This window comes from Plectropomus leopardus, chromosome 6 (genome assembly GCF_026936395.1).
Source record: "Plectropomus leopardus strain MGB_pleo_1.0 chromosome 6, ASM2693639v1, whole genome shotgun sequence".
Classification (NCBI taxonomy): domain Eukaryota; kingdom Metazoa; phylum Chordata; class Actinopteri; order Perciformes; family Serranidae; genus Plectropomus; species Plectropomus leopardus.
The window spans coordinates 2,810,468-2,834,147 of NC_142181.1; the positions used below are offsets into that span (position 1 = coordinate 2,810,468).

Below are 23,680 nucleotides of genomic sequence, written 5' to 3' on the forward strand. Positions count from 1 at the left end.
GCACTGGGTTCATTGCTGTGCTGTGACGAGCAGCAGCCTGTCACATGGTGATGCCAGAGAGAGTCCCTGCCGTGGCACTGCTGCAGAACAACGCTGACAGAGCCTGTTAACCATCATGCTCACCATGACGTGGAGCGTGTGCAAACAGACAGCAAGTAAATCAGGTTACTGGTTTGTGAGGCTAAAACATTTCATTCTGGACCATATAACTAAAGCTATACTTTATTAGTCTGCAGGGGCCAGATGAAAAACGGGTCCTATAAAAAGCCACACACAAACAGTGACACAAACGGTGAAACTGCACTTTGCTGGTCTTGACACTGACTGGTGTAATGAATATAATGTTGCTATGACAACAGCAGGGCATGTAGATGCAGCAGCCAGTGGCTCCTGAAATCTTTGCTACTGTTTTTTGCTATATTTTTCTATTTTTTTGACTCCAAAGCACGACTTTTTTAAGATAGAGAAGCACTTATTAACACAGGAAAAAGGCACAAAACCCTTACTGGAGCCTGGCTACTGACATGCAGGTCAACATATTGATTTCATTCATTGGGATTTCTTGGCAAGGTGCTATTGCGTCTGAGGTGTGTTCTTGCTTAGATCTTTTAATTGAAAATCTCGACTGACTGTGTAGATTAGGCTTGGGCAGTATGTAGCATTTCGTACCTTCCGGTTTTTTTTTTTTTGGGCTTTTCAGACTAAAATAAAATACACAATAGAAACCCTTAAAATGTTAAGGAAAGTAATATTCTCACACCTATTTTCCTTCTTAAACAACGAAATACAATTTAACACCTTTTGAATTCATCTTTCTATGGTCACAGAAGACTGACAAGGCTTAATTTCCTCGTTAACTCATAAAACACACTTTTTGACTGGACAGAAACAAAATAACACTCACCCACACCATCTTGGTTACTCTTGCAAGTAATCTAGATAATAAGTCCACTGTTCCAACCTTCTGGATTTGGTGTAGATATGACTTGTGTGAGTTACAGGGCAGAATGAGAGATGAGTTATGTCAGTGATGCTGCTGATAATGCTGATTGTTAAAGGTTAATGGTAATAAAATTGTAGTTGACTTACTACCCACCACTATTTCCAACATTTTCTCTTCAGGCCAGGTTAACCTAATAAGAAACTTCCAGCAGACTGAATGTGGTTTGTAAGTGAGGCACTCATGCACTGACCTGCTGAGGCATGCCCTCGCCCTGCACCTCCTCCTTTCCCAGCCAGGTCGTTTGTTCAGGAAGGTGACTGTGGCTGCAGGGCCAGCACCGAGAAAACCCTTTAACAAATAAGCTGTAGTAAGCAGACAGCTTTTACTGTCCAGCAGCAGAGGAAAAGCTGTCAGGCAGCCCACTGCGGTGTGTAGAATTTATGTGCGGGAAGTGTCTCTGTGTTTGTTTTTTTACATGCAACTACACATTGCCCTGTCTACAAAATGTGTGCATGCCAAAATTAGAGACTGAAGGCTAAATGTCACAGATGATGTATGTGCTACCTGAGAATTAAAGCCTGAGTGATGTCTGGCAGGATGAAAGCAAAAAGCTATTTTTGGTTAAATGCACAGATTTGTTGTTCTACTTTCTTGGTGTCCTGTCAGCGGAGAGTCATTTATCTTTCAGTGGGCACTGAATTCTCTTCACTCACTCTCCTTAAAACATCTGGGAGACAGAGTCCATTAGTATTTCTGGTGGCAACTCCATTGTCATAATCGTGTTTAAAGCAGTTCTGTGTCAACTTTGTGATTCAAGGCTCTCTGCAAAGTGAAACTGCACCGTGATGTTGGCCTGAGATCAAAAGGCCCGTCAAATAAAGGGAGCGCGGCGATCACTCTGCTTGACAAATTTCTCTTCTGTAAATTCATTCTCCAATGATGATTTATGTGTTTGCAATAATGACAGTGGAGTGTCCTGGTGCCTGACATCTGTCACATGAATTATTTTCAAATCTGGGACATGAAATGGTTCTTTTGATTAGGTTTTGTTGGTAATTTTGCATGGTGAATGTTGCCCTGCTGTATAATCAGAATTACGGCTACATCCACATTACTCCATTTTAAGACGGAGTCTAAAAACAAAAACGATCCCAGTCCATTTGAGTGTTTCAGCAGCTTTAATCTCCATTCATACTAACGTGCCTTAAAACACATTTCCCATGATCATTCAGGTTCAGGCACGCCGCTGCTCATTGCTCCGCAAGTAAATTTAAAGAACAATTTCCCTGTACAATGTACCCGTGACAATAAAGAATTATTCTTCTAAATAACAACGGATAGTCGAGGCTCAGGTGAATTGGGCACGACCAATCAGAGAAGGACACGTCATAGCTCAGAAAGTGAACAGGGGTGTCCATGCCAGCATTTCCAAACTCCTTCCTGTCCACACTGGAGATTTCAAAATAAAACGGGGACAGCAGCATTTCCAAATAGCTCCGTTTTAGTGCTGCTAAAACGCAGAATTATGGAGGATGCCAAAGTGAAACATAGCAATACTGATGCATGTTAAATTTAAAATGTAATGTAGGTGTAGCCTAATTGTCTCTTTTGTGTTTTGTGTCCAGGCCTCATGGAGCTGGGGACTCGACGCCTGCTGTGCACCAGGGAGCTCGATCCATGCCCGGTTCCCAGCAAACAACCATAAAGGGTGGGGACCTTGATTCAGTTCCTTTTTCCCGTCCCTCCCCCTAAATTGCCCCTGTGGTGATATTGTCCTCTCCCGTCTGTGGCCTGCAACATGATTGGCAAGCTGAAACAGAACTTGTTGGTGGCCTGTTTGGTCATCAGCTCGGTCACGGTCTTCTACCTGGGCCGCCACGCCATGGAGTGCCACCATCGCATCGAAGAGCGAAGCCAGCCGGGCGGGATCTTGCCTCTGTCAGCTTTGGGGGGCAGCATGAGGACCACCTTACGGACAGGCCAGAATCTCAGCACGCCTTTTGTTTACAACAAAGACATGCCGCTCATCTTCATCGGTGGAGTGCCCCGCAGCGGGACCACGCTAATGCGAGCCATGCTGGACGCCCACCCCGAGGTGCGCTGTGGCGAAGAAACTCGCGTCATCCCTCGTATCCTGGCCATGAAGCAGATGTGGAGCCGCTCGGGGCGGGAGAAGATGCGCCTGGACGAGGCCGGTGTGACAGATGAGGTGCTGGACGCCGCCATGCAGGCCTTTCTGCTGGAAATCATCGTCAAACATGGAGAGCCCGCCAACTTTCTCTGCAACAAGGACCCTTTTGCTTTGAAGTCGCTTTCCTATCTGGCCAAAATCTTTCCCCGTGCCAAGTTTGTACTCATGATTCGCGATGGCCGGGCCTCGGTCCACTCCATGATCTCACGGAAGGTAACTATCGCCGGCTTTGACCTGAGCAGCTACCGGGACTGCCTGACCAAGTGGAATCGGGCCATAGAGACCATGTACACACAGTGCCTGGAGGCATCGGATAAATGCCTACCTGTGCACTACGAACAGTTGGTCCTTCATCCTGAGAAGTGGATGAAGACGCTGCTGAAGTTCCTTGACGTTCCTTGGAATGATGCTGTCCTCCACCACGAGGAGCTCATTGGGAAAGCTGGAGGAGTTTCTCTTTCCAAGTAAGTAATGCTGACAGCTCCTACATTCCCTTTTCCTCTTCCCCAGCCCAAACCCTAAGCTCTGATGTCTTGTTCTGCACGCATACTCGGGATGTCGGTTTCAGTGACCGGTAACTAAGTGATTAATTATAATTTAAAAAATGCAAAATGATGTGAAACAAGAGGCCTGCATTTCAAAGAGCTATCCATTTAGAGATGGTGAAATTCGATTGTTTTGTGGTGAAAATTTCTCCGCTTTTTATTTGGCTATAAATAAACATAAAAATGTCGATTTGTCATAAAGGCACAAATCAGCATGTTGGCCAAATCTGATATTTTATTTAAAGCCAATATTGGCCAATACTGATAACGTGTCGATATAAAACATGGGGAGAGGGCAGCAAGCATGGCCCAAATAATAGCAAGAAATTAGTAAAAAGTTACCATTTCTTGAAAATAAAGTTAAAAAAAAAACAAACAAGAAAATGACCTCAAGAAAGTGATAAAAATGTATGTATATTTTTTTCTTTTATCTGTAACATAATTTTGATATTTAATGAAGAGAGTTATAAAAAGAGTTGTTTTTAAAATATCTAATAATCCCCCCCAGCTGATTTTCAGATAATGTCCTTGTCGACTTTTAATTTCTTTTTTTTTTTTTGCAATTTGCAGGACATTTCTTGCCAATTTGCTCATTACGTTTGTTTCCTCAGGAAATCAAACTAATTTTCTCAGGTTTTAGAGGTTTGAATGCTAAGTTAAGACTTCTGACAGTAGCTGATGTCGATCCAGGTGTTAAAGGATTAAACAGTTAACCATTGACATCCCCAACTCATACTTTGAAAGTATAAGATGCAGCAAGGACGCCAGTGGACTGTCACCATGCTTTGAGTTTTGGTGATAATTTAAGTCTTATCGGGAAAAATAGTTTGTAGCAGAAAGATCATCATTGGCTCTTTTTAATTAGATAGAATCTGTAGTCTGACACTGTCGAGTCTGCTTCAACTTTAACGTTTCATTATTTACACTGTAATTGTGCTAATTGTAGCCATGGAGTAAGACATCTCTCTGGCTATTGTCACTTTGTCTTTGATCTGTTCTGTTTTTAGCTCTGGGAGAGACTTGTCCATGTTTTTATGTCCAGACACAACTCAAGAGTAATTACAACATTGGCCCCCATGATGCCTTTTAAGAGTAGATTTAAAATAGAAGCAGTTCCCTCAAACTGTAATGGAGAAGCTCCATTGTTGTCTTGTTGTTCTTTGTTTATTACATTATTAGGGTTGAGTTCACGACCTTGTAAAATTGGGGTCAGTGGCCCCTTGTCTTTACCAGCGTATGTTTAAACTAAGCATCGGGGTCATTTAGGTGCTTCCAGCTCCAAAGTGGTTTCTTCCAGAGGCTGAATCACCATCCATCACCGTGTCATGCTGGCTCTCTTTTTCCGTTCTCTTTAGTCAGAGGTTCCTTGACATTTTTGGACACTCGACCTGCTTGGAATGCAGTTTCAGGAAGCTGCCCGTCATCTCCATGATACCGAATGTATCACCGCTGAAGCTGATAATGAGAAAGCAATGTTTACAGAGGATTCATTTTTACTAGATGCTTCCTCCGCAGCTGCAGACTTATTGAATAGCTCGTTGCTGATGTAATGGTGGTTAAATATTTGCTGTCGTTACAAGTGATTTTCACCAGCCTCACAAGCTCCATGTGGTGAGCCGGGGCCTGCCATATATCACATTCCCAGTGCAATAGAAATGAGCTCGGACATGCCCGTGTCTACTTAGCTTCTAAGTACTTGGCCTGGAGGGGAGAGAAAGTATAGATCTGCTCTTAACCTGAAGAAAAATGACATTTTAGAAGTACTGTGTCAGGTCGTAGATATCACTCTCTATTAAATCTCACTCGCCAGGCCTTAAAAATAAGCATGCACCAATGGCCTTGGAATATATCCTTCCCATGTTTTCACAAAGCCTCCAGACTTTCCATCATTACGTTTCATTTGGATATTAAACATCCTAAGGCCGAGCACAGTGAGGAACCTGGTCATTAGTGAACACATGAGATTATGTCTGCACTTCACTATGTAAGCAGGTTTTCCTGCTTTCCTGGTTTCAGTGATTTGGGAGGTTGGCCTCTGGAAGTCATTGAGGAACCCCTGAAGGGGTGCAACCCCATTCCTTGCCTCTATCTGCCCCCCCACCCCCTTTGCTACCACTCTCTTCCTGCCACGTCGCACCAGAACACACTCTATATCCTCCAGAGACATTCGGGCCACGTTTTGTTATTGTCTGCGTATGAGAACACTCATGGCTTTTACTGAAAGGCCTTGCATCCACTGAGCAGTTTTCCCGTCCCAAATGCACTTCTTTATGATCTCATCGCACTTCCTCTTTAGTGAAATGGGAGGGTAGGTTTCCTTCCTCCAGCTGAAAAAGTCTAATTGGCTGCGTATTTCGTTTCTCCTTCCTTCTGTTTTCCTTCCTGAGTTGCGTGACTTTGATCTGTTTCACTATGAGGAGAAACGTGGAGGCTGCGGGGTACACCAGGGGTCAGCAGTTAAGTGCAGTCATGGTTGTTTTTCTGCAGTGTTTATTTGGGGGCCAGTGTTTTTAAGGCACTTTGTAAGCCCATATAATGATCATTCAGTGAGACTGACATTTTAAAACAGTTTGTCTAAGAATTGTATCTGAGGGTGAATGCCTTTTTTACCGTGGGTTGGTGAGGACTCATGGAGTTACAGCAGCTTATGTTTGTACTGTGGTGCTTCACCAAAAAATGAACTCAGCTAAATCACCTCCGCAGGTTTTACGGATTTTCTGTTCATGCCGTAGCGTGACAGTGCTTTGACAACTAGATAGGCAGAACAGGTTCATCACTTTACCAATAATTAGCCGGTTAATCAATTCGTTGGTCAACATAAAATAATTCAGCTACTATTTAGACAACTAATCAACAGTTTAAGCATTTTTTAAGCAAAAATCCCAATTCCTTTCTCTCGTTATTAGCTTCTCTGGTGTGAGCATTTTGCTTTTTAATCAGTAGTTTTGAATTTGCGCGCTTCTCTTAATGTGGGGGCATTGATTGCAATTTGTAATATTTATTTAATTTATTTATTTTACATGAGCCTTATATTAACAATCTTATCTTTATTAGGTTTGTGGGGGAAAAATTAAAATTTATAATGCTAATGTAAAAGGGAAACTTCCACTTTGATCAGATATTTTTGTTGGATTCGGCCCATGGGACCCAGTTTTCCTACCACTGATGAGGAGGATGAGCAGTCGGCCTCAGGTTTTGTTAACTGCATTTTGTGATATGAGATTTTGAAAATCTTGAGTTTTGTCTTTTTCTTGTTTAAAGTCTGCATTACAGTTAGGTGGTGTACGCCTCTGAACTTAACAGACTGTTGCATTATATACCTTTACCCAATTAGTCATTATATCCAAATTACTGATCATAACTGATCAAAAATCTCATTGTGTGAATATTCTCTGTAAGCACCAATAGTCAACCGAACAATATCACCACAATATAGATATTGAAGTATATGATCAAGAATATTTGGTTTTCTCCATATTGCCTAGCCCGAGTATCAAGCAAACACTCAGCTGATATCAGATCTGTGACCTGATAAAACTTAACCTCAATACACAGCTACAAGGATAAATGATTCAGCCTTATAGACGAATGCTATTTTTACAAGCCCGTCTCCAGTGACGTCAAAACACTGGGATTCTCTCTCAAGGACTCTTCAGCAGTGCTGGTATTTGCTGACACATGAGCTTGAAAGAAGTTATTGTGGTTGAGGTAAGGCCTTGTTAACCCTGAAACCCACAGTCCGTAAAGAAGAGCTCGTAAATCTGTCAACGAAACATCCAGAATCTAAGGTTCAAGCTATTGCAGGGGGGATATGGCTTTAAAATAATATTGCAATATTTTAGTATATATCTCATCCATTTTAAAATGTCCTATGTACTAATGTTAACCGCTAAAATACACAACTGTTGAATGAACTACAGTTAGAATAAAGTTAAATAAAGTAGCAACTGTCATAAAATAAAGTTGAATACACTGCTGCGATAAGAACAAGTTTTTCAGTTATTCCAGGATTGTTTGTTTTGGTGCCGTGCACACGGACGGACGCCAAATGTCATCAGATGACGTAAAAGAAATAAACGATATAACACAATATGAAATGATAGACTTTATTATCGTCAGACGATATATTTCGTCATATCGCACAGCCCTAAAGCACATTGAGCCATTTGAGCTTTTAATGTAGGTTAAAACACGCTACCCAGTTTCGACACAGTTGCTAACCTCTTGAGAATTTTCTAGCTTCTCTGACCGATCATGTTGTGTCAAATTCAAGAACTGCAGCCTCCATTGAAAATTTCATTGATAAATCAGTAGATTACCAACGTTTTAAACCAGGATCTCCATTATTGTGTTAAGGTTTCTTGGTAAAAATAAGATGACCCAAATTTAGAGCACTACAGCTCTTATTTCGGTGTGTCAGATACATGATCAACCATCTGTTTGGTGAATCTGTACATCTTAAAAATCTGCTCATCTAAAGAGGGCGTCAGCCAAGACACCATGGAGACTCAAGTGCTCTTTAGCTACCTCAACAATGGACTGCTACGGCTCAATGACAAGGACCCTTGAGTTTCTCCGAAAAACAATGTCTTCGCCTCTCGTAATACTCTTCATCAGCAGCTGTGTCCAGACTGGAAAATGGACTTTGGTTAAAACAGGGATTGCGTTGAACTTTTTTCCTTGCACAGCTATAGAATGCATCACCAAAAACAAACACGAGGCCAAAAGTGTACTAAACGTCCGCCGGGAGCGAGGGTGATAAGAGCTCTTTGGGATCCAGATGCAGATCTGTGGTCGTTTAGTGCACACGTCACCCCTCCACAGATTGATTCCCATCAAATATTAATGAATGGGGGCCTTAACCAGAGCCCTCTGAGCTGAGCTGCAGATAGGTACGGAGACACTGCTCTGTCCTGCATGTCCACAACAAACAACACTGTTAACTGGAACAGTCAGAGACAAAGTCCAAAAGGCTTTCTGATGCAACATTGATCTCCAGGTCATAACCGATTCCTGGTCGGATTGATCTCTCGTGGTTGCTCCAAACCTCTGAATTTCACTTTAAGAGGTTGAATTCCTACAAAATTATACAGAAGATTTACTTAACTATTTGTTGTTTGATTTGTTTTTCTGTTTGCCCATTTACTTCTGTTCTGATCTGCAAATGTTTAGTTTGACCAGCACCTGTAGACCAGGGATCCTGCAAATCCTTAAAAAGTCTTAAAAGGCATTGAATTCATTAATCTAATAATAAGGCCTTAAATGGCATTAAAATGCCTTAAATCAATTTATCAAAAGTCTGAAAAATGCTAAGCCATAGGAAAAAGGATTATATAATTTTGTAAAATCTCAAAATAATTGGTAACATCTATTGTTAAATGAAAAAAACAAAAATAATCCCTCTTCTTAAACTATTCACAATGAGAAATAAAACTGTTGAATAATCCCACATACAGAATAACACACACAAAATCCATAATAAAAATTGCCAATAAATGCTACTTGTTTCCTAATTCTAAGCAGATCTAACTTCACTGAAAAAAAGTTGGTACATGGTTCATGTTTTTTTTCTTCCAGTTTTGGTTGCTGTAAAAATTGGTCTTAAATTTCATCCTGAGTGGCATTAAAAAAGTCTTTAAAAGTTTTACATTTAATTTGCCTTAAACTGTAGGAACTCACATAATTCAAAGCCACAGCGTCACACTGCTGGCCTCTGGTTCAAACTAAATTGCCCATTCACATCCACTTTATTATTTATGCGGACGTGTTCTAGTGACTGACATATTCGTGTCACTTTGGTGTCATTTTCAGTTAACCCATAATGTCTCGTTGATCGAAGAAATTATGCCCATTTATTTTCCTGCAAGTTATCCTACCACAGTCAATACAGCTGTGTCAAATCTCTCTGCACATCAAGCCATGTTTGTGGCCACTTTATTTGTCAGTGACCTCTCCATTCTTAATTTGGCTCTGGTTGGCTCACCTGTCAGTCAGTGAGGATTAGGGCTGGGCGTTATGGCTTTAAAAAATTATCACAATATTTTTAGATATATATTTTGAAATCTCCTCTAAACTACTGTAAACTAGTAAAATACAAAATTATTAAATGAACTACAATTACAATAAAAGTTGATCCTAAATCCTGCTAGTTTCTAGGATTTTAAGATGTTTTTAGGATTTTAGCGCATTTCTAGGATTTTAGGACATTTGTAGGATTTTGAGGCATTTGTAGCATTTTAGGACGTTTCTTGCATTTTTTTTTCCATTTTTAGGATTTTAGGACATTTCTGTGATTTGAGGACGTTTGTTGCATTTCAGGCGTTTTTAGGATTTTAGGACATAGGGGACTCAGCTGGGACCTCTGTGGAGGGGTGGAGTGGATCCTCCACTGGCACTTTTTTTGATAAACAAACTCTACTTTGATGCTGTTTTATGCACTCTGGCTCCTCGTGTACACTAAAAGTACAAACAACAATTCTCATTGTGAATCACTTTATTTTTACTGTGAATTAGAGAATGTCGGGGGTCGGCCAGATTTGGGCCGTGAGTCGAGTATCACTGCTTTAAGATTTCCACTCTGTATGCGTTCTGTAGTAGTTTTTATTCAGCACACAGTCTGCATGTCTGCTATTCCAGGCTTTGGGCCAAAATCTTACCTCTCCCTTAAATGGGTCCTGATACAATTTAATGTAAGAGGAGGCCAGCCACAAGTAGCCTTCGGGGCAGCACAACTACCTTTTACCATCATAAACATTTTGCCCCACCTCCTCTCAAGTACTTTGCCCACAGTGCATTAAAGTCAACCCCCATGACACCTGGCAGATAATGCCTCTTGCCCGCTACAACCACCAGCACTCCTCGCTCCCCAGCATCCCACAGCTCCAGGTCTCTATCTACGTGAAAATCTCAATCAGTGGGCATCCAGGCCCCAGAGCGGGACCTTGTCTTAGCATTACCATCAATTACCTGACCTTGATTTAGTGGAGGCCCTGCCTAGCTGAGCGACTTACTCCATTACTTACCCCAGAACAGGGAGCCGTGCCATCCCTCCTCCCAGTTTGTGATCTTGATGTCTCTATCCAATTCACTCTTATCAGCCGTTGGTGATACAGAACACCACCTTGGGTAAAGGAGGCCCAGCAATGAATAATTGACAAGCTGGAGGCCATTAGGAGCATCAGCCTGAAGGGAAGTGGTCATGTGATGGGTAGAAAGGTTTTTTGTCACATCACATTTAAAGCCAAGAGGAGAGATGTGTGTGCATCGCTCGTTCAGCAGTGTGGGTGCAAATGATTTTAGATTGATGACAGGAAACAAACGGATATTTATATACCCGGATTGTGTGCCTTGTTTTATTGTGCTGTTGAGTATCTGCGTCTGGCCTTCATTCATAGCACAGCTCCACACATGCAGGAGCAACATGAAAGTCAAACACAATTAAGGCTCAAATTAATATTAATAACTAAAAATGTGCTTTAGATAAATGCAATTTTCCCAATTCAAGGTTATCCTCAGCTTAACAAGTTGTAACTGTTGTTTGCTTCTTTGAGCCAACTCGACTTGTAAGTGGGCCGTACTGTAGATTAAACTCAACACAGCTTTTTATCTGGATTAATGTTAATTTTGGTCTTCTTTGGTTATGTATTGTTAAAAAAAATGATACCAGTAGGGGTCAACCAATATTGGTTTTCCAGGGTCGTTACCGATGCTGATTATTGGTAGTAAATGAGACCCATAACCGATATTTGGAACCGATATCCTACACAATACAATAAAAATGAAATCTTTATGTCAATTTTTATAATTTTAGAACAATTTTCTTAAATTTCTTTGTGAAATGTTTAATCAAAACTGAGACTTTCTGCATCATATACAGCAAGTTCCCAGCAACTGTTTTCATCAAGTCAAGTGAAAATTTAAGTTAAAAAATTTAAAAAAATATATTTTTTAATTTATTATTTGCCATTGCCAATCATTAAAATAATACCCTGATACAGATAATCGGCAAAATGCCAAATATCGTCCCTAATAATCAGCCAGGCCGATAATCAACCCCTAAATACCAGTACCCTTAAAGGTTTTTTTGTTTTTTTCCTACTTTCTCTTGAATATAAGAAGTATTCAGTTGTGTAAAATGGCACCAGACGGCCAAACTTTTGAATAAGAAAGTGGCAGGCTTTGTTTCTGGGAATGGTTGGTGTATAAAACAAAGGCAACTTGATCTATTTACGTGCAGCAAACGATTGTTTCAGCAGTTTTATTTCAGAGGACAATCTCCTCTTCCAGAACGAGTAAGTTTATGTCCATCGGATAATTGATTCATCATCTGTGCTATGGTTAGTACAGGTTAGTACGAGTATGGGAAGGAACGCATTTCCTCCAAATAGGGCTGTTTTGTTTAGTTGGCAGGAGAGATTATCCCCCGGCTCAGCCAGTTTGCATATAGGATACGCAACTGGCAAAACTGTTTACAGCTATTTTAAAAAATCCCAGACGTTTATGCATGACGCATATATTTTTTTCAATTGGAAAATCTGTTTCCCAAGCCTTTGTGATGTGGCAGTGCTCTGACATGACTGACAAGGAAATGACTTATTTTTAAACCATGAATCATTTGTGTATTCACTTGTATGGTGTGTGTGTGTGTGTGTGTGTGTTGGTGCACTGAGGAGATCTTCCATTCATGTGTCAGTGAGCATCTAACGTTGAAGCTGAGCTGCGTTCACTATACTCAGCCTTTGTCTTTATCAGTTTATGTTCCACGTCAACACTTAGCAGCCTCCTGGGTCTTGATGGAGTTACCTAAAGTGATTCCCTACCCATTTGTTGCAGAGTGGATATTTGGATCATGGCCCGTCTCTCAGAAACCATCTCCACCATCCTCCTGAGATGACAAAACCAGCTCACTCTATTAATCATGCAGGAGACTATACCCGTACAGTGTAAAGATTCGATTGCAAAGTAAATGGATTAGAGGAAAGTGAATTGCCATATTGAGGTATAGAGTTAGACAGGAAACATGGGGATAAAAAAGCTGGACTGCAGACGGTAAACAGACGTATGTGAGGGGAGAGAGTGACCTGAAGAATCTGACAACAGACGGGCAGTCCAAAGAAAAGAAATGGCTTTTTGGTTCAAAATTGTACAAATTCCAGCTCCTTAAATGTGACTATTTTCTTTTTTCTTTTTTACTCTTGTATTATGGTAAAGTGAATATCTTTGGGATTTGGACTGTTGCTCAGACAAAACAAGCATGTTGAAGTTGATTCCTTTTAAAGGGATTTATGATGGGTACTTTTTATTTTTTCATTCTGACATTTTACTGACAAAATAAATAATGAAACTGATGAATTGATAATGAAAATTCTTATTAGTTGTAGGCCTATTGTGGATACTTTCTGACTAACCCCCCCAAAAACTTGTTAGGCCGGAGATATACTTGCTGTTAACTATGCATATGCATGAGGGCTGCCATGCATCACCTGCATGGGATTGACACATACTCAAAAATTAACATGACGCAGACGCAAGATGCAGTACGTATATAAACGTCAGGGCAGGGCCCCCGATGGGCTTGATTTAGAGGCCTCGTGTATCACCATCGCCACTGTCGCCGTTTCTGCCTTGATCTCAGCGTTAACATGATATTAACCCCCTCTAGTGTCACCATATCTGTTGTTTTCGTCCCACACATCCGGTAGTTGTCCACAGTCTGAGCTCTCTTGTGTGCCCTCTAGAGGTATCCTCCAGTAACACGCGTCACGTTCAGGCAAGTATATTTACAAAAACACTCCTGACGCAGCCAGATGCGAGGTTAAACAGCAAGTATATCTCCAGCCGTACATGCAAACATGCAGTGTTTTGAAAAATCATTTTGGGATTGGACAAGGAATTACCACGACTTTCAGTATCTGGAGCAAATTGAAAGATAGGTGCAATGTATAAATGCAACGAATTGGGTTGGAACCTAATTGTGAGGTAAAATAAAACTGATCCATTACACCCATAATGCATTTGGAGCTTGTACAATATCTAAATTAGTTTATCCTGATATTTGAAAGCCAGATCAAGGACAATTATAGTGTGTAAGGAGGAACTTGGAGGACGTTATCAGTGTGCCTCATGGTTTGTTAGGCTGCTAGCATTGCGGCTATCTACATCATCATAAATTTGACATTAAATCTGCTGATCAGTGTGGTGGAAATTACTGCATTTGCAGAGAAGCGAAGGAATAAATCACGATACAAAAGCAGCTGTCTTTTGTATATTTATTAAAGCGATAAAAAGAATAAAAGAAGGGTCCAACAGAGTCAAATCTATTTCAGCTGAAAGGACAGAACGCAAACACCAAGAGGTGCAAGCTTTCTGACAAAGAAGATCTCATTCAGTCACATATTTATCATGGAACAACACAGTGCTGGAAGAATTAGGGAGGTTACCTCCGCTAAGATAAGACATACTGAAACAAAGAACACTTGTCTCTTTTTCTCTCCAACAGCAAATTTCTAACTCACAAATGAAACTTCCAAGGACAGTTAGAAAGATGATTTTACACAAGTCCATATGAGTTCACTTCAGGTTATTTCAAAGGTTAATATAATAATATTAATGAATATAACGTGAATTAAGGTGATTAAAGTAAATATATAGTAAAAGAATAATTTTGTCACTACAATCAGTACTAGTAAATTTTGCTCATTCCCAAAAACAAAAGATGCAGCCCAGCAGCTCATACCCGCCTCGTTTGTTAAATATTTAATTCCAGACAATGAATAATTTACTTCAGTATGAAATAATGGTGGATTCCTTTGAAAAATGGTCCAAAACCCTTGTCTAATGAATTGAAAGTTTGCGTATTATCAATCTTCACTCTATAAACAACAGATACTTATTTTAATTTCATTGTAAAGCAGCCTGAATTTCTCCTAAATTTAGTAATTGTGGTTAATTAAAAGTAAACACTTTTGAAAACTCCAGATGTCATCTTTGGCACTTTGACTCTGCATCTTTGTCTGAAAACTGAATGAACTTCCACAGTTCTTTACATAGTTTCTCTTTGACATATTCAGTGAGTTTAAACCGAATAACTGAGCTCCATGAAGCTGCTCAGTTCGTGCGCTGAGTTTGTGACAGGCTGAGTCATGGATGGTAAAACATATGAGATGTGATCATGTTGACAGAGGATTGAACTGACAGAGTGAAGGGTGACTTATTTAGCATATCTAACAAGATCTTCTGGGAGAGTGAGGCCAGGAAATCATATTTAATAGTGTCTCGTGATGGAATTACAGTCAATTGTATGCTTATTGTGAACAGAGCTGAGAGATGAACTGGTCTGTTGCTAAGTGGGCCATTTGGAGACAAGCTGAGCTAACAACTCTAATGCCGGGACTGATTTAAATTGCTAATATCGTGCATGTTGCATTCAAAATGCATCATGCATTTTGTGGTCACTAAATGGTGTTAAATGCGTGTTAGCTTTCTCACATGGCTGTCAGTGCAAGGCTCAGAGGGAACTGTGTTTGCAGCATGGCTGATACAGTGAATTCAGAAACATGGAGCGGGTCTGTAACACTCGACATGTTCCAGCATTAACTTTTTTTCTCCTTTTTTTGTGGGTCTGTGAAACAGGCTGAACTCTTCTATATATTTTTTTCCTCAGCAACAGTTTGGAGTTTTAAGTCGTGGGTTGGCTTATTAATCAGTGATCCAATCAGAGCTAATAGGATTAGATCGATGGATGAGAGGAGCTGCTGTTTGCGAATTAATGCAAAGCTCAGATTTTTCACAAAAGTCGAAGCTCCGCAGCCCAGAAAGTGGTTTTTAGGACAGCCCCAGCTCAAACGCGTGGCTGAGTCTGTCGATGTTTCCACTAATGTTAATGCTACCCATTTTGATGCAAAGCATTCTTTTACTGGTCAAACGGTCACCGGTCTAGCTAGGGCTGGGCGATAAAACGATAACGATATCAGTATAAATTTTCCTTGTTTGAAATGTGAGGTGTAGTCGATAGAATGTCCAGCCATGTCCGCACCGCTCTCATTCTCCGCCATTGTCTCCGCCGGTGTCCCCTCTGCCCTCGTTCTCCACTAGTGTTTCCGCCAATGTCTCCGCCGAAAAGAAATTAATGGTTGTCTGTATCTTATCAGCCACGAGAAGCTGGAAATTATCGGTTTATCAGAATCTGTTGGAGGAGTCAAAGGGAGCCTTTAAACTTGAGAGAAATAGTGATTTGATGTATATCGTGATATATATCGATATCAACTGATATGAAAAAAATTATCATGATAGGACTGTTTTCCATTTCGCTCAGCTCCAGGTTGCATTAGTGGGACCAGATGCAGAATTTCTCAGTGAAAGAGAAAAAGTACTTCAAAACCCTTTACAGAATGTTTAAAAACTATTTATGTGAGGAACCCATATTAAACAATATTTAAATAAAACTTTGAAATGTGTCGGTAAATTCAACTAATCAGCATTTTTTCTGGCCAGGGTGGAGAGGTCCACAGACCAGGTCATCAAGCCTGTCAATGTGGAGGCCTTGTCCAAGTGGGTGGGGAAGATCCCAGCAGATGTCGTGAGGGACATGGCAGTAATCGCCCCCATGCTGACAAGACTGGGCTACGACCCCCACGCCAACCCTCCCAACTACGGCCGGCCTGACCCCAAAGTCCTGGACAACACCAGAAGGGTGAGTACTGGCTACTCTTTAGCTGTATCCAGAACTGTGTTGTTTTAGTTACTCTTTGGAGTTAGTAACTCAAGAATGATTTCGGTCATTTATTCTGTGGAACATCTGCAGACAGTCTAATGTTGCCCCTCAAAGGTAAACACTGTCAACGTTATCGTCAATGTTAACTTAGCTGACACTTGAATCATCGACCTTTTTTGCTAAGTTGAAGTAGCTAGGGGTTGACTGATATTGTTTTTTGAGGGTCGATACCAATTATTAGTAGCTAATGAGACCGATAACTGATATTTGGAACCAATATAATACAAACCAATATTTACAATAAAAATGAAAATTGTTACTGGAACAATTGGAATATAACAAACTCCAACACAAAACTTTGCCTTTAGCAAATATTGAATTAAAACTTAATTAACTCAATTGGTCTATGAAAGGGTGTACTTTAGGGTGTACTTTTTTACTTTAGGGGTCGACGGATACTGTTTTTTTTTTTAGGGCCGATACCAATAGTGATTATTAGCAGTTAATGAAACCAATAACCAATATTTGGAACCAATATTCATTTTGAATAAAAATGAAAATCTTTGAGTCAATGTATTGACTTTGGAATATAACAAACACAAAACGTTGTTTAAATGCCTTTAGCAAATATTGAATTAAAACTAAAACGTTATATACAGGAAGTTCCCAGCAACTTTTTTTTAATAAAGTTAATAAGTAAAAATAAAATTTGCTCCCTGAGGTTTTATAAAAGAAAAGTTCCTCCTATGCTGACACTTTCTTTGCACTTTTTATTAAAATAATTTTATCGGTGATCACTAAAATAAAACAAGCAAGCAAAATGCCAAATAACGGCACAGTAATCAGCCCGGTCGATTATCTGTCGACCTTTTATTGTAGCAGCTGAGAAATGCAAAGATTCTCCCAGATTTTGTCCAAAGTAACGTCAAATACAAAGTAAAGATAAAAGGAGAAATTTCTACACTTGTTAGGACAACTTGAATCGTGCGTGTGTGTATTGCTACGACAAAAACGGCAGCTTGTTTACTTTTGGTATTTCCATAGATTGGTTTGTATCCCAGTTACCACTGTACTACTGCAGTTTCCACTTTACATCACATGACATCCATTAAGCTACGGTTTTTAGTTACATTTTCCCGGGAAACATGCTTACATTTGGTCTCCACTCCCTGTCTGAAAGACAATTTGATATGTAGAAGGAGGAAGATCCTGAGATTTAACTGTCATCTTTAGGATTAATGGCCGACCCACGCTTAACGTTACACTTTGTGTGTGTGTGCACGAGCACGGTCGTCTTTGCTTTGGCGATGATGTCCTTGCTAGACGTCAAGCCCTTTACTATTTTTGGAGCAGAATATGTTTTATTAAATCTGTTTCCTCAAGCTGAGCGATCAGGTGACGTGCTCTGCGGCTCCTCTCTTTGGGTTGCATACTGTATGTCTCAGCTAGAGGACACAACTTTAAGTTTTATTTTTAGCTCGCAAGGTCTGCGGAGGCCGATGTTTCAAGGTCCTCCCGGTGCTTAGATGCGAAATCTAAATGTGTGAGACTGTAATAAAAGAGGTGCTAACATCAATAACACTGATTTTTAGACATTGGTAAATTAGTGTAAAACATCAAGGCGGCTGGGAAGAATATGACTCCACATTGCACACAGACACTGGAGACATGAGCCGGGGATCTGGGAAAGTTTCCATCTGTAGTTTCCATTAGTTTGAAATTCCCCCGTGATGCCTGTATGGTTAATGTTTGTCGGCCGCTGGTCGACTAAAACGCTTCTGTATTATAGTAATTGTTGATATGAACACAAGATTGTAAAAATGGGGAAATGTTTATTTAAGTTTGCAGTTGTTTTAGCAGTTTAGCGGTGAAACAGACTGGAGAATATCTGCTCATTGACTGTTCGCGTGTTTTCCTAGTTTGACCTCCCGGCAGTTTGACTGCTGTCCAAACATTTCTGGCTGATTTGTTGCTTCCAAGCACAAAGACGGGAGCTCTTTCCAGGTGTCTGGGTATTTTCCTAAAACATCTCGTCTCTCCAAGCCACGGTCGCTATTATTATCCACATCATAATAATATTGATTTACACTTAGATACTTACATTTCTAAGAAAATCTGAGGCATAAAATGTAAGTACAGCAGAGAGAGGTGGAATATTTTTCAGGGAGAGGCCTGCGGACAAAACTTAAAATCTGCCATGCTCAAAACATTTCACTCGAAATCATGAATCTTAATCCTGCGTTGGCGCTGGAGGAGAAGTCAGGGGATCATCAGAGTCATGGGGAGTCATCATTCATTTAATTATGAATCCATCCTGGAAATGTTTGCTGTTTTTACAGGAAAGGGGAAAATATTGACCCACTGGTAGTCAAGTCAAGGGGATTATCAAAATCAGAGGGATTCATCCGTAGAAAATAAAATGCTAATTGAATTGAATAGTTGAGATATTTCAGCCTGGACCCAAAAGTTCAGATGGGCGCTGCCTTCCTGAAGGCTTTTATAGCTTGGGTTAAGTGTTGAGGTGTCCACATACTTTTGCCATGTAGCATAAAATTGTCTTATCTCTGATGCATGAATACCAGAAATACCTTATTGATCCCCTGGGGGGAAACTGTGGCTCGTTAATGTGCTGAAAATGTAAAGTGTGTAAAATATATAGAATAGAAAAACTTTATTAGTCCCATGAGGAAAATTATTTTGTTACAGCAGAAAATAAGAGAGCAGCAGCTGAGTAAAATATTTGTTAAAAAGGCATGATAATGCAAATATGCATATATACAAAAGAAGGCACTTAACTTAAAATAGAATAAATAATAAAAATAATAATAATAATAAAGATATGTATAGTATGTACAGAGAAAAAACAAACAAACAAACAACAAAAAAGATTAAAAAGAGCAATAAAAAGAAAAAAATGTGTTTAAAAAGTGAAGAAATAACAATAATAATGAAGAATAATGTGCTTTATGCTACAATACAATGTATACTACTAGAATATAAGTTCAAAATGTAAAAATATAAATGTGTGTGCAATGCTACAATGAACAACTGAGTAAGAATAACAATAAGAATATATACAATATGTGTCACATGTTAAATATAGCTGATATTCAAGAGTTGGTAGAATATTGCTGCTGTGGTGGAAATATTGCACCAAATATTGCAATTAAGACAGTGATATGAAGAATTATTGCACCTTAAAAACCATTGCACATTTTAAGTATAATAAATAAGTGATGGATTTTTAATTGTAGATGTTTGTATTAAGTCACTCAGAGGGAGGAGTTGTAAAGTTTGATGGCTGCAGGCAGGAATGACTTCATGTGGCGCTCTGTGGTGCATCGCGGGGGGGAATCAGTCTGTCGCTGAAACAAAGTTTAAACAATGTTAGTGTCCGGCTATGACGAGATTCAAGGTGCAGTAGGTCGTCATTAGTCTGGCTTTCTTTTTTACTGTGAACTCATGCAGTTACACGTACAATCACACGGTACGATAGTGAGAGCAAAGTACAGCTGCACTAATACGTAGCTCTGTGTCCTTGTTAAAGCTAGTATTACTCTGTCTCAACCACAGACTGTCAAAATATAATGCATGTATCCACAGTGACGTCACTTATGGGTTTGTGAACCATCGTTTTGAAGCTTTGAGTTTAGCATTCTTTCTTCAGTAATATTTTATTGCATTAACAAAGACCCAGACAGCACAGATCTTGCCAAATTACAAAAGAGTAATAATGCAAACAGGTATCAACACGCATTTGGTCCACAGCATATACATTATTGTTTGCTTCAGAGAGGTGTGAAAGGAAGAGGTTTAACAGTCTGACTAATTTGTGAAGACGAGGTGCAGGCGCTCTTTCAGCAGCAGATCAGCAAGATCACTGGGAAGATAATCAGGAAGGGGCTGCCATGAACGCCGCTGTGTTTCCGTTCAAGTACACTTGTAGATGAAATTTGCATACAAGGTGCACACTGTTGCTTCTGTGATGGAAATGATGTGACACATACTGGTGCATAAAACCACAAAGTGGTACATCTGCAGAGGCCCTTGCTGATATACTGTATGTTGATTTATTTTCATATAGGGATTTTTGTTTGTATGCTGATATTTGTGACATATTTAGTTGTAAACTTGGTTTTTAATGATGTACAGTTAAATGCACAATGAATCGTTGTTGTTGTTTATCGTTCCAATGATGAAATTGTTTCTGATGTTTAGAGCAGATGATATGTGGGGATATATTTGATAAACTTTATTTCTGAGGGCCTGTGTTCGGCATACTGACATGTTTGATTTGATGAATTTGATGAGTTTCTGGGAAGTCTGCTGATGGGCTCAGCTGGAGATTTTTGGTTGTTTTATAAGTATCAGCCATTAGGAGCAACGCTGGTCTGAATGAAAACCACAAACCAGATAAAAAAGGTCATAACGAGCATCTTTTTTTTTTGTTTTTTTCTTTTCTTGTTTGATGTTTGTTTTTGTCTTGTATGGGGTTTTTTCTCGCTGTATGTGTTGTTGTTTGTGGTTGTGGTGGACTCTGATTGTTGTTGTTGTTGCTGATGTCATGTTATAATAATAATAATATAATAATAATGCGTTTTATTTGTGAAGCGCTTTTAAAGGAACTCAAAGACGTTGTACAAAGGATAATGCAGCTAAAGTAGAATATAACACACAAATACACAGCAAGCAAATCAACAACAAACAAACAAACAAACAAAGTGAAAAAATAGAAAAAAATCAGACATTAAAAGCCTGTTTAAAAAAATTCTAATAATTGTGTCCCCCATCATTTAAGAAAATAAAAATATAAATAAAAGAAGAAGGGGCTTCTTTATATTATAGAAGACCTTGTTGTTACCTGTTAAATTAGCTCTGAGATTTTCTGTAAGAAAAATCTTTCTGTAGGAAAAATATTTGGTGCCAGAAGTGACCAAATTCGGACTACAGGCTTGAAGTCGTGACTGAATTGCATCAGTGTGGTGGCGTAAGTGATAGTAACTGAAGCCAATTATCTCAACGGTGTTTGAGCCATACATGTGTTTAGTGGTGTGTGTTTCTGTGTCCTGTGTGTGATTTATCATACAGCAGTGATGTTACAGCAGAGCATCAACACTGTTTCCTGCCGTTAGCCGTTCCAGCAGGAAGTGTCTCACAGGCCACATAAAGCAGTGACTCGTACTCTACATCAGCGAGCTGCTCAACACCCAAGGGTGGGAATCTGCACACTCAGTGGAGCCTAAATATCCACAGCAGACTGTTAACCGTGAAGGGGGTGATGCAGCAGAGTGCAGGCATTTTAACTGCTGACCGTATGAGAGAGCCATTTTAGACTGACTCCGTAAATATGATTTTATTTATATGATCTCATTCCTGATGTTTTACAGTAATTTGGATGATGTGTTTAATTTCCTCAAAGTGATGATTTTATACTAGATGTTGCTCAGTGGGTTGTGTGGTTTGATTTTCTCTTTGTGGAAAAGTTGAGAGGCATTTCGATAGCGCTTGTTGGGTTTGTCTGTAATCCAGTTTGGAGTTTTAGCCAATATATTTTTCTGAAGCATTTGGATGGCTTTTCCATTTGTTCGAGGGGAACCAAAAAGGGGGAAAAAGACTGAATTTGGTGCAATTCGTCATGTTGTCAAAGCAGTTATGACTTGAACGGAAAACATTTGCAGTGTCAGGGGATTTTTTTTTTTTTTTTTTCTGGTTTGGGTATTGGTTGGAAGAATGTGTCTGACCACGAACAGAGATGGAAACAGCAGACAGGTGGCAGAGTGGCAAAGTACATCTTTCCATGCTCGTCCTAAGATTTAAACTCATTTTTCTTCTTATATTGGCTGATGTACCACGTGACCCAGATCGTCCAATCCACCAGTGCCCCCACCTCCCACCCCATGCCTGAAATAAGCAACCATGTCCAGGCCGTGCATAATTCCAGTCACTGTCTTTGTCTCTTGTGTGTAAATTCTGCAGTACCTGTTTGTGCTTTGCACTCTGTGTAAACACCCTGTTTTATAGGACTGGGAAATGTGGCTTTAAAATAATATCACAGTATTTTTGGCTATATCGGGACACAAAATATATCTTGATATTTGGACATCTCCTCTAAACCACTGTAAACTAATAAAATACAAAATTATTAAATGAACCACAGTTATAAATAAAGTAGCTAGGCCATAAACTAAAGTTAAACAAACTACTATTATAATGAAGTTTGATAAAATACTGTTAGAATGTTAAATAACTTGGTATAAAGTTTAGTAAAGTACTGTTACAGTGAAGGTAAATAAAGTATTGTTATAATAAAAATAAAGCAAAGCGGAACCCATGGTGCTTTTATTGTGAAGGACCTGGCTGGTCTGGGGCCAGAAGTGTTTTTTTGTTTTGTTTTTTTTTAACTACTGGTCAACAGTTGGATATTAGTGTTAGCAAACTGTAATCGCCTAATGACAGTTCATCCACAGCGAGCTGGAAACAAACAAACAGCTCTGCAGTTCTTAGACTAACAGTATTTGCAAGTCAAAGTGGCCTCTGTGGTCGCAAAATGCGAAGAAATAGTCACAGTCTGGAGCTCTGCAAAAGCCCTGCTTTTGGTGTGTGCGTCCGTGAAAGGCAGAGAGCTGTAGGAGAGAGAAGGAGAAACCAAACACCGAAGCGAGGCTCATGCCAGTGGCCAAAAAAACAACAACATTGTTGGTGTCTCTTCTAGTCATTGCAGTGTTCCTCTAATTAATTATTATTGGTGCATCCCATAGCCAGTGCATTTCAGAAGCTGGAGTATTTTGCTATTAAGTATGATATATTTTTTTGATGCAGTTTCTCTCAAATTGTTTTCATACTTCTATCAGTGTATGACTTTCAGCTTTCTGAATACTGAATAACTTAACTCTTTGAAAGCTGGATTTTCTTGGATCTTTTTTACAGTTTTTTTGCCAACTTTTGAGCCATGTCTTCTTAAGTTGCTTCTTGCCTTCTACCAATGTTTTTGACAGAAATTAAGCCAATTTTCTCAGGTTTCAAAGGGTTAAAAACATACAACAACAACAACAACAACTAAAAGTTGGATTGTTGAACAAACGGCCTTCACTCTGTCATTCTGAGGCACAAACATGAAAACCTGAGATCTGCCATTGATGTTTTGTACATCTACAATTGATTTCACTAAAATTGCAGTGTTCAAAAGAGATTTTCTTCAGCAGATTTGCTTGAGTGGTGACAAGGTTCAAGCCTCTGCAGAAGTGTCTGAGAAATGGGCCAGACTCTTTTCCAGGAATGTTTGGGATTCT

General features: G+C 39.7%; 1 protein-coding gene across 2 annotated transcripts in view; it reads left to right on the forward strand.

The window, feature by feature from the left end:
• The window catches only part of tpst1 (tyrosylprotein sulfotransferase 1), a 60,522-nt gene that overhangs the window by 16,464 nt on the left and 20,378 nt on the right, over positions 1 to 23,680 (forward strand). For both annotated transcript variants that reach the window (XM_042486346.2, XM_042486345.2), the window contains exons 2-3: positions 2,569 to 3,598; positions 16,172 to 16,370. In XM_042486346.2, coding sequence (XP_042342280.1) covers positions 2,742 to 3,598; positions 16,172 to 16,370 — 1,056 coding nt within the window. In that variant the 5' untranslated portion in view covers positions 2,569 to 2,741. The remainder of the gene's footprint in view (positions 1 to 2,568; positions 3,599 to 16,171; positions 16,371 to 23,680) is intronic.